This window comes from Histoplasma capsulatum, genomic scaffold (assembly GCF_000149585.1).
Source record: "Histoplasma capsulatum NAm1 scaffold_5 genomic scaffold, whole genome shotgun sequence".
NCBI classification, from domain to species: Eukaryota; Fungi; Ascomycota; class Eurotiomycetes; order Onygenales; family Ajellomycetaceae; genus Histoplasma; species Histoplasma mississippiense.
The window spans coordinates 2,531,001-2,541,864 of record NW_001813978.1 but is presented as its reverse complement, the minus strand read 5'-3'; the positions used below and the strand labels follow the sequence as shown (position 1 = coordinate 2,541,864).

The window sequence follows — 10,864 nt, the reverse complement described above, 5'->3', positions numbered from 1 at the left end:
ACTCCAGGAACTGAATGCATTGGATTATGACGTTCGATGGAAGGGAAATTACCACGGGGCAGAAAGAGCACGCTCGGTAAGGCGGCCAACTTACTGGGAATCTGGAACTCAATATCTTCTTCATCTTCGTCGTCATCCTCAGTTCCAAAATTACGTTTTGTCTGTGTGCATTTGTTAGATGATGATCGCTACAGTTGTGAATTGGGATTCTCGAGAACACTTACCTCCTTTTCAAAATGGCTCATTGCCTGAGACGCATAAGGGTCAGTGAACTACGTGCGAGTTAAGGAGGCATGAAGAGAGAGAAAACCAGATCTCACCATCGCCTTTGCATTTTTGGAGATAGGCTTGTTGTTGAGCTTCCTCATTAAAACTTCCTCGAACTTTCGATTCAAAAAGGTACTCCCACACTGGCTGCCCCCGCCGATAGCAGTCTCCTCCACCTCATACGGATAATCCACAGATTTCATCTTGTACGTGATCAAATCCACAGTGCCTCCACCGGCATCACAAATCACCACGCTCTCTCCAACCTTGATATGGTGCGGGTCCAGCGCTTTAAGTGCGTAGACAGCGGCCGCTTCAGGCTCCGATGTCATCTGAAGAGATGTGGTGTCGCCCATGCCGGCTCTCATCGCCGCAGTTCGCGTCTTCTTTTTGGCCAGATCAGACCAGACGGCAGGCACAGTGATTATCCAGTCGAGCTGGCAGTCTTTCATAACGGCAGAACCGTAAAGTTTCTCTAAATGAGCGACAGCATGTCTGCGTAGACCTGTCAGGTATGCGGCCACGATGTCCTCTGTAGTCCGCTGATATTCAGGTGGTGACACGAAGAGATCCTTTAATGTCCTTGAGAGCTGGGTCAATTTGCCAACTCGGGAATTGTCCGGATCTAAGTCCAGTTTAAACCAGATATGTCTTTCCTGGCCATGCTTGATCTGGAAACCCCATTTGAACTGCTCATTTCCTGGGCCGTCGAAACGGATTTCACTGTGTTATGTGGAATAATTAGTTAGTTATGCTGGAAATTCAGTCTACGGTGAGGTTGAGGGTTTTCATTTCTGCTTACGATGGAACTTTTTGGCTACTTACTCCTCGACCCCAGTCAGTGATCGGGATAGCAGCGTCGGTTCGCTAGTTGACCATGACATAGTTATGTCGTTAGACGCCTGAGAACTAGGTGTTTTCCACGCTGAAGTTGGGGTGTTCACGACATACCTGGGACGGATCACTGAATGCCAGGCCAGAATACGTCGTCCCGAAGTCGACGGCTATCATGATACTGGTAAGCATTTTGTCGGGAAATTTTTGGTTCGTTGCCCATAAAAAAAAAAAAAAAGATGTTCAAAACAATCGCCTATAGTCTATCACAAAGATTGAAATGATCGATGCCCCACGGGCTTTGAAAGGACAGGTTTTCTCAGGCACATTAGCAGCAAGGCCGAATTTATATGAACGGCTCAAGGCTCGCAAGACGCCTAAACCCCTCATAAACTAAGTGGGTGAAACACCTGTGAGGCTCTGGCTTCCTGGTCCTGATCTCCGGATGTCCAATGGCCCGCCTCAGACGGGAATAGTTCACAGCCTTGTTGGGACCAGCGCATGTTCGTATTCATCACGCTCCATTGGGTGTAGACCCTTCGGCAGCCAGGATCCATGCTCGAGATCGTGCTGTTTGTGGACGGCAGTGCATGCCAGTTCGTGCTTTTGGCGCCTTGGGGATTTACTCATTTTTAGTGCAGCTGGTGACCTGCCACGTCTGTCAGCCTCGTGCCTCGTCGAGCGGCTAGAGCCAGCGGCAGCGAAATATATGCTCCCGTTTCAAGATGGGAGGGTCCAGTTTATTTGTACCCGTGGGAGTAATTTTATTGAAAATTTTCTACGAGAAGGATTGATAATAATAATACGTTTGACAGCGATGATGAGCTCAAAAGCAGATGCCACAATGGTGCCAAAAGCGGGGAAGCTGGATCAATTGGATGAGATGATCGAAGTCGACAAGTTACACGAAGCTCTGGCTGAGATTGAGAATATCCCAAACGAAGAAAGGTCAATAATCCTCTCCCGTTGTGAACGCTGGCCTCGTTCAACCTAACCGATTTGTTAGCATCCAACACAAAATTGGAAATGCGGAAGCAAATGCGGATTCACAATCGACCACCGTAGCTCCCCGTCGTCTTGAAAAGGCCCGGCCTCGCTCAAGAAGTACTACGGGTATACGCCCGGATGTGCGAAACCAGAGCCCTGTTCGTAATGTTCATGTTCAAGAACCGAGTGCCACTCGACCACCAGTGCCTCCCCACAAGTCTTCTGCGGCGAAAGACAACACTTTTACTCCAAGGTCACAGGTGGAAAAGGAACCTCCTAGATATGCCCATAGAGGTGGGTTCGACGATTCTCCCGAGATTGAGCTCTCCCACCAGGTGCACCGCGGGATTGCGCAGGCGGGGCATGGAGGGTCGTATGCCGAAAGAGTTAAGAGAGCCGCTCCCCAAGAGCCAGATTTAGAGGATATGTATCAGGAGCTTGTGTACCAGCGTCGTGCAGCACAACATGCATTCCGAGAAGCTGAGTACTATAAAAGAGTTGCTGGGTCGCTCCATAAAGAACTGGAAGACTGCAAGAAGGACCTCTGGGAGGCCCAGGACGAGAAGAAAGCGCTTGGACAGCAAATTCTGGACCTGGGAACGGTGGCAGAAGGGGTGACGGACGAAGTCCTGCGAAGACTCTTCCAAAGTGCCATTGGATGTGCTGTAGAATCTCACTCCAAGGTATTTGGCAAGCCTACGGGCGATGATGCTGGGCGTTTGGGAAAACTGCTCAGCCCGGAATGCATCCGGTTACTACAGCAGTTTGGAAGAAAATACTACCATAGCTTGCTTGCTAGTGCGCTGTTCAAAGAAACCTCTGACGCAGTTGGCAAGAGATACGTTGTGGGGGCGGCATCTGGAATTTTAAAACTCACAAGAGAATTTGACATGGAGCTTGACCCTCGGAGCTCATTGACGTTCTTGCAGATATTAGAGGAAGTCCTTCATTTACCATCGATAGGTGAGGCGCCTTTGGCGACAGTTATCATAAGCAAAACTGAGGAGAGCAATTAACACTAACCACGATGATGATGCACCTCAGGGGTACCACAACGGGATATCAACATCTGGAGATCGAGCTTCGTTAAGCTTCTCCAATACCTCCCCGAAGTCAGCGAGCTAGCAAATTCCTCCGGATCCAAAACCAGTGCAGAATCCGAACTCTCCGAACTAGTCGATGAGGTTTGGGCCAAACTGGAACCACACATTCCTCCAGGAGACAAAGGCCGTCGCAGCTTGCAAAAGCTATTGAAGCTCCAAGCAAACCTCCGCCTGAAGACCTGCATGTCCCTCGCGTCCTACGAGCTCAAGTTCCATGATCCTGGAACGCAGTTCAACGTTTCAACCATGAGCATTGTCGATGTCACGGAGGGCGAGTGCGAGGACGACGAACTTCGTAGACTAGATAACGAAAGCTGCGGTCGGAAACTGGTGGTCGGCTATTGCTTCTTCCCCGCTCTCTATAAATGGGGCAATGACCGTGGATTTGATACTGCGAAGGGTCATGTTGTCGCGCGCGCCATGGTCCTCCCTGTCTATGATGATGACCCCTTTCTACAACAGCAGATATTGGAGAGTAAGTTTGCTTGAAACATTTGTTGGTATTCTTTGTTCCTTTTATCCACTGGCAATACCTCTGGCTCTTCACCCCATTCCCATTTTGCTTTCAATTGAATAAGTGAAAGTGCATGAGATCCTCCCTTTTTCCGATAAAATTCACACACACGTTGTAGATATTCGTTTCTGACTTTTTTTTTTTTTTTTTTTTTGTGGCTCACTCCTTATTCCCTATTTTTCATTAGGCGCAAACCAGTCACCAAGTTTCGACGACACCCCGATGGCCAATTCCCTATCTTGAAGCATCAACAACCTTCTTACATCTATTCGAAACCCGTTAGGAGGATATTTAGGCCTATCCACATTAAAGGCTACCGGAAAAGTGAAGAGAAGCATAGATATATATAAAAAGTAACAAGCGGATTTTCGTCGATTTAATATATATTTGTGATCCTTGAAGTTCAAACAATAATTAGCCATTTTCCTCTCAGGTTGGAAAGGGACAGTGACTGGTCGACAACACAATTGATCCTTCAATTGCGCACGTATATATACCATATGAAAACACAGCTTAAGGCAGGTAGATACGGAACTACTTCGGTTCTGGTAACGGAATAATATAGAAATGATTGAATGTGATGTCATATATTCCGTCTTGAAATTATCGCATCAGAAGAATATCCTCTCCCCATACTTCTCGCAATAGGCGGTGGCAATTGTGTCCATAGTTGCTTTATCAGGACCGACACCAAAACAGTTGACATCCAAGCCACGGATGCGCTCGCGATCCAGAGGACCATCGTTTCGGTCCCTTAACCACTTCAGCATTGCCAGGCAATCGCTGAGGTCAAACACTGCCTTACGGTCACGGGTTCCCTCAAACAACCTCCTTATCTTGCGTTCCACTGCCCACTCGATTGGTGCGGCCAGGACACGAATATGCCGCCCCAAGAAAAGGACAATGTCTTGCTTCTCTGCCTGTTCAAACGGTCATTTCTGTGCTTCATGTGTGACAAATATCGCCATATCATCGTTTGCCCATTCGTAATTGAAACCAAGGTCATTTGATACCTTGATTATCGCGTCGCGCAGTGAATTTTTGATATCTGGATCTGCTGCCCATTCAGGAGCAAGAAGGTAGTCGAGGTCACCGGTGGCGTTTCTATTCTGAAGGTAGGTAACAGCAACAAACCCGCCAGCTGTGATCACGGTTATGGGAGAAAAGGCGACGATCATATCATGCTTTGCCAGTTCTGCATAGAGAGCACGGAGTCCTCTCCGAGATATGGACATGAATCACTGGATTTCAATCCCCGGGTGTCCTAGTTCAGATGAGAGTCAGAGGTGAGGAAGGAAGGGGGAATTTACCATTGTCAAAGTCCCCCTTCTCGAGGTATTGCTTTGGCTCTGACATCTCAGATGGACCATGCTGATATGCCGAGGCTCGAGAGATGTGTCGGCGAGATCCAGGGCAGCTCCGCGGGGTTTGGAGGCTTCTCGCAGGGCAGACGGGGGTACAACCAGGGTGTTCTTGCCTGGTGTATGCACTGATGGCGAGCAGACAGGTAGCGGATAATATCCGGTCTTCAATTTCTGTGTATACACATGGATAGTAGGCAGCTAAACAGCCACAGGCAGTAAGTAACCCTCAAGACTTCAATCTTCCCAGGTCTTTGGGCAAGCAGCCAAACAGATAGATGGAGATATATTTCTAATCTATATAATCTTTGAACGAGAGATTTCAACACATCATCCAGCTTTTACCATCATATCTCCACATACCTTTTGTGTGGAGGTTTGATTGTTAGTACAGACGAAGGAAAGACATCAATAAGAATTCAGATTAATTGTTTCGTATCGATTGAAGATGTATTGAGGATAAATGCATTGAATCTGGAAACCAAGGGTGTAACATGGAGGGTATAAAAGGGTGTGAGAACGAAGGAAGATTGATGGGAATAAAACCGGGGGGGTAACAGGCCTACATTTTAGCAGGTCATGTGACAATAAACTGTGAGCAAGACCAGAGATGTAGGTTTTGAGTCTCTTCTATATCGTGTATAACCACCCAACATTTGTGACTATGTTCCTTTCCGCGAACAGCTCACTGATGCCCTTCTCTTCCAGGACAAGTTGGAACTCATTTCGTACAAACTCTGGTGGCAGACACGCAAGGCTCTCACGTGGAATTGGTGGGACATCTCTTGTCCATGCAGGCCCTTTCACAGGCTCATACGGAGGATATGGGTCTTCGTTTCGTTCGCGAAGGATATGTTTGCGATTACGTCGCATGCCCAGACCTAGGCGCCAGTTGAATGCCGTAACCAGCTCTTCAACAAGACACGCAATAATGGCATACCGGACGGGGTCTGGGTCTGCTGGATCGGGAATACCATCTAGTGCCCACCGGGGTTGATACCAAAAATATTCTGTCTCCTCCCCCATTGGGCTGTACTCGCCCGACAACATGGACTCATAGAGGCGATAAAGAGACTGCAGTGGAGTGTCACGAAACCGCCAGAGAGGGATGGCCGTCAAATTTCTGAGATCATGGCGACGGCGGAGCATCAGTTGTTCATTCCCCACCAGCTCCTGTGGAGAGAGAGGTTCTGGAACAGGAAACTTCCATGTTGGGTAGGGGATGAAGAGGCGCAGAAGGGCCAGCCAAGATCGAGGGTGATTATGTCTGAGTCGCCCTAGGCTGTATCGCAGTTTCAGGGGTGTTTCCAGACGGCGGCGGAAGCGGTACCAGTATCTGTAGAAGATGAGCCAAATGCGCATGCGCCAGGGAAGGTCGTGGCGGCGTAGAATGTCAACCATCCCGTCCTTATCCCACTTGGGGCATCAAATTTTTTAACGCTCATACAATGACGAATCAATGGATATTTTGTTGCATGCTGGGCAATGGAATAGCACAAAGAGAGGCGGTCGACACAAGAAATATGTCGGACCCCGGCAAAAAATTTATCCGTTTATCCATGCGACATTATCTCCGCATAACCACATTAAAAGCAGTCTGTCAGTATGATATATCACCATACCAACGAAAGAGATTGTGGTAGGTCATTCTAATTAGCCAGTGCGACCCAGAGAATCGTTAAGCACACGCCAAACAGAAAAGTGGGCAATGCGATTTCCTGAGGTAGCGTAGTGATGGCACTGGCGGCAACCGGCGAGAAGCACCTTATTGCTTCAGATTTTGAGGGATCTTTCTGGCATTCAAATCGTCTAGAATACATCAGGAATGATGAAGGTGGAAGGTTGGTTGGTTGGAAGCATGCAGGAATGAGAAAACGACATTGGAGCCTCTGGTTGAATTGAACAATGCCAATATATTATGTAAACGAGCGCTTCATGCGCTTCATAATCTTTCAAGTCTATCCATTGATCGGGGACCTTGTAGCGATCACTCAATAAAAAAAAGAACATAGGATTGGAGGATAACACGAAAATAAAAAATGTTGTAAAAAATAGACGTAAAACACAAAAGTGGAACAGCACAACTACTTCACAATCAAGCTCGCACTAGGAACTAACCCAAGCTCCTTCAGCGTCTCCCCAAACGACTCCGCATCAAACACCTTCCGAGGGAAATTCAGCGTAAAGCTCTGAACCTCCATCCCGTTCTCCTGGGTTAGTACGGCCGCCACCTCGAACAGCGTCGTATCGACGGGGAAAGTTTTCATAACATTGCCGGTCGGTGTCTGCAGGCGTAATCTAGATTCCGTATATGCTGAAGCCGGCTTCGACGTCGCGGGTGTTGTTGCAGTAAGGGGTGTAGTAGGCATGGCAGCAGGGGGAAGGGCACGACCCTGGCGTTCCGCTTTCTCTCTCTCAGCGCGCAGCCGTCTCTCTTCCTTATCAGCCTCGATCTTTGCTCGTATCCGTGCCTTGGCTTCTATTTCCTCCTGCTTTTCTCGCCGTTTCTTTGCGGCTTCTTTCAGTTGTTCTTTCTTTTGGAGCGCTTCTTTGATATCTTGTACCTCCTTCGTAGATTTTTTGCGTATTTCCTAAAAAGTTCCCCGTCAATTCAATATCAAACGAAAAAGAGAAAAAATGGCCCAAACGCGAGCTGTCGCTGAGGAAGTGGGACCAATCTATATCACGGATTTCATCCACCTTGCTCCGACTTACCTCATTCCGTTTCTGATCAATTTTATCCTGTTCCGACCTTTGCGCCTTTTTTGCGGCTAACTTCTGCCGTAACTCCTCAAGTTTAGCCTTCTTCTCCTCCTCTGTCAGCGGGGCAATTTCCTCCGTCGATTCTGCGAAGTCAACATGTTCAGTTTTCGATGCGTGAAATTCAGCTTGGGCCTGACTGCGGAATCGCTTCCCACACTCGTTACAGACAAGACTTCTCGCTTCTTCCCCCGGTTTTAACGCTGGTGGCTCATCTGGATCTGTGCCGAGCTGTGTTGTGGAGGAAGCTTTGATCTCGTCGAGGGATTTGTCTTGGTTGGCCTCAAGCCATTCGAGTGCTCCTTGCACTAGAATATAGAGAAATATATTAGACTTGAGAATGAGGGAGGTAGTTGGAGAAGAAACAGTGAGCTCGCGTAGGAAGAAACCTGAGCACTTACAGCCTCCTGTTCTGGAGGTTGCTAACTGAGCCCTTTCCGCATCAAAGCCCATCTCGATGAGTTGCTCTAGATCTGATGGCATGGTAGTGGACGAATGTTTGGTGGGGTAAATGTGATTGGATTGCAAGGACTTCAAGACAAATGTAAGTATAATGGCGTGGTACAATAACGAAATGAGAAAGTAGAATGAATTACATGCTTAGACTCCAGGCAGCTCAGTTGGTTCTTGTATTGACATCAAGCTTCACTCTTCGGAACCACCGAGAAAGCGGAATGGACCTCCGTCCCCACTAAACAGTTATTAGCGCCGTGGATCCAACAGGATAAAGCTCTCCTTTGGGTCAGATTGTGCAAACAGCATTAAAAAGGGAATTGATATACTTCGAATTTTCTAAATCATTTATCGTTCGTAAAATTAAATGGGATTAAGGCGATTACGATGATAGAATGCCCAAAGATAGTTAATGATAGTTAATTAACGATATAAGGATTATCGAGTCGCTTTTTTTCACATTTATCAAGCAAGTGAAAACTGTCAAGCTCATACACAATTTTGATACCCAGCTTCATGCATCATGGTTCCTGGGCTAATCGCACGGATACGGCAGAGAAATAGCAGCAAAATAACGGCGGGCGTTCGCTCTTGGGAGGAGATACATCTCCAAAGGAGTGCCAGCTACCAGGACTGATATCCCAGGCCCAAGTTTTGCTATCAGTCTTGGTTCTGGGGAAACAGATCCACACCCATGCGAAATTGTATTTATATAAACAGCATACGCAATGTATCAACTACCAATTGAATTGCTGTCATCCTGTAGTTAGTTTGGAACCACGCAGTAGAAGGTCCGCAGCGGTATTGGATTTTGCTGTGGTCTCCCTTCCCTGATGATCGTGAGAACGATGAAAAATTCCTCCTTTTCGCCTGTAACTCCAGCTTGTTGTTCCCTAGTCACGGCGTACAGTTCCTGTCAGATGAGTATCACAAATCGCATCCCATTTAGGCACATGCGCTCTCCCGAAGTAAGAAGGAAGGCGGGAATGGAAAAGGCCCCCTCCGCTAAATTGTGGTTCGGAATCCCTATCCACTTGTTAGATTGTTGACTGGGCCAGGGCGAGTATCATGGTGTTAGCAGCAGTGCTGCCTCGTACATGAGAGACGAGGAGTGCAATGGAGATGGAGGCGGAACGGTAGTTAGTATGCAACACGCGTTCTTACTATTGTTGTAAGCAGTTGTCCCTGCGACCCGCTGTGGAAAATAACCTGTTTAGCTAATAATGTAGCGACAGCAATCAGTAACTCCCAAAGAGTGAGTGAGTGTCTACCTCACAGTAGTCTGTACAACAGACCTAATCGTGGTTGGCAGTTTATAGAGGCACATTGGCACGAAATGCCAATCTGCGCCGCCAAGAAAGCCCAAAAACCGGGGCTCTTCACGTGACTGCTGACCAATCCCGCCTTATTCCCAGTCCTCCCTGCCCCATATTGTTGATGTGTTCCAGCTCAAGCTTCGCATCGCTGGCTGTTGACGATATCGAAATCCTATCACCTCTTTTCAAGTCTCCGTAACCCCGGCCGTTTTAGTAGTGTTAACTCTCATCCTTGAACTCTTACGCCTGGCGCAATGTCAGTGAACCTGATAACCGAAGACGATCGCAGGGCTCCCAGCGGCAATCAGGATCCCACAGCGAAGCCACCTCAGAAATTCCTTCGTTTTCATCGTTGGTGTCTTCCAGCCCGTCTTATGCGTGTAACAAGTCCCGTTGACATATGTATGTACAGGGCCATTTAATCGGGAAGTCAGCCAAACCCTTACCATAGAAAACAACAACGATGAGCCGGTTGCATTCAAGGTATGATAGCACTTGGCTGGGACAACTCTTCCATTAGAGCTACAACTCACAGCGTCATTCATATAGGTCAAAACAACAGCTCCCAAAAGGTTCGCCAACCAATTCCTTCTCGATTTCTAATGAATTCGGCGTCCTGACCTTTTGCTATTCAGCTATTGCGTGCGGCCCAACTCAGGTCGGATCGGAGCAGGCGAGAGGATAGATGTTCAAGGTCAGTCAGCATTCTATTCGTTGCAATGGTGATATTTTATGTGAATACTTACGGTGCCAATAGTTCTTCTGCAGGCAATGAAGGATGACAAGTCAGTGGGAGCATCTAAAGACAAGTTTTTGGTCCAGTCTGTGGCAGTATCCACGGACAAAGATTTCTCCAATGTCAGCTCGATCGTACGTGGCCTTGAGTAATCCCCTATTTCCTACAGGCATACACTGACAATAACCATAGTGGCAGCACGTTGAGCAAACATCAAAAAGTTCTATTCACGAACAGAAAATAAAAGTCGAATTTTTGCCTCCTAAGGATTCAGGAGAACAACCCTCAACCGACGAACCCAATGGAATCGTATGTTCTAACTGCTGCTATCCTATTTCCGTTGGCGGTGGAAGGAACCCACATTTACATAAGTTACTTTCCAGGCTCCTCCCGAAGAAGAACTTCCGGCATATACCTCCCCCAGCGCAGCCAAATTTGATACGCCGTCAGCAACCCGGGTTGCTCCGCCGCTGGATATGACCTCTGCTGAGACCCCAAAATACGAATCACAACCTCTCCCCTTCAGCTGCTGT

At 47.7% G+C, this 10,864-nt stretch overlaps 5 protein-coding genes across 5 annotated transcripts; 2 read left to right on the top strand and 3 right to left on the bottom strand.

Moving 5' to 3' along the window:
* Nucleotides 1-188: 188 nt before the first annotated feature.
* Nucleotides 189-1,658, bottom strand: HCAG_05617 (predicted protein; the record flags this gene model as incomplete). Its single annotated transcript, XM_001540100.1, has 5 exons — nucleotides 189-248; nucleotides 321-990; nucleotides 1,093-1,134; nucleotides 1,219-1,271; nucleotides 1,512-1,658. The coding sequence occupies 5 exons, from the start codon at nucleotides 1,656-1,658 to the stop codon at nucleotides 189-191; spliced, it is 972 nt and encodes a 323-aa protein (XP_001540150.1).
* Nucleotides 1,659-1,945: 287 nt separating this feature from the next.
* Nucleotides 1,946-3,948, top strand: HCAG_05616 (predicted protein; the record flags this gene model as incomplete). The annotated part of the gene is made up of 4 exons (XM_001540099.1): nucleotides 1,946-2,049; nucleotides 2,108-3,051; nucleotides 3,133-3,666; nucleotides 3,893-3,948. The coding sequence occupies 4 exons, from the start codon at nucleotides 1,946-1,948 to the stop codon at nucleotides 3,946-3,948; spliced, it is 1,638 nt and encodes a 545-aa protein (XP_001540149.1).
* Nucleotides 3,949-4,316: 368 nt separating this feature from the next.
* HCAG_05615 (conserved hypothetical protein) lies at nucleotides 4,317-6,467 on the bottom strand (the record flags this gene model as incomplete). The annotated part of the gene is made up of 5 exons (XM_001540098.1): nucleotides 4,317-4,625; nucleotides 4,719-4,809; nucleotides 4,840-4,900; nucleotides 5,016-5,267; nucleotides 5,756-6,467. The coding sequence occupies 5 exons, from the start codon at nucleotides 6,465-6,467 to the stop codon at nucleotides 4,317-4,319; spliced, it is 1,425 nt and encodes a 474-aa protein (XP_001540148.1).
* Nucleotides 6,468-7,150: 683 nt separating this feature from the next.
* On the bottom strand, nucleotides 7,151-8,309 carry HCAG_05614 (predicted protein; the record flags this gene model as incomplete). Its single annotated transcript, XM_001540097.1, has 3 exons — nucleotides 7,151-7,657; nucleotides 7,782-8,134; nucleotides 8,228-8,309. 3 exons carry the CDS (start codon nucleotides 8,307-8,309, stop codon nucleotides 7,151-7,153), a joined length of 942 nt encoding a protein of 313 aa, XP_001540147.1.
* Nucleotides 8,310-8,802: 493 nt separating this feature from the next.
* Nucleotides 8,803-10,702, top strand: HCAG_05613 (predicted protein; the record flags this gene model as incomplete). Its single annotated transcript, XM_001540096.1, has 9 exons — nucleotides 8,803-8,862; nucleotides 9,321-9,372; nucleotides 9,857-9,946; nucleotides 10,008-10,078; nucleotides 10,145-10,167; nucleotides 10,231-10,289; nucleotides 10,353-10,465; nucleotides 10,524-10,640; nucleotides 10,685-10,702. 9 exons carry the CDS (start codon nucleotides 8,803-8,805, stop codon nucleotides 10,700-10,702), a joined length of 603 nt encoding a protein of 200 aa, XP_001540146.1.
* Between the last annotated feature and the right edge of the window lie 162 nt (nucleotides 10,703-10,864).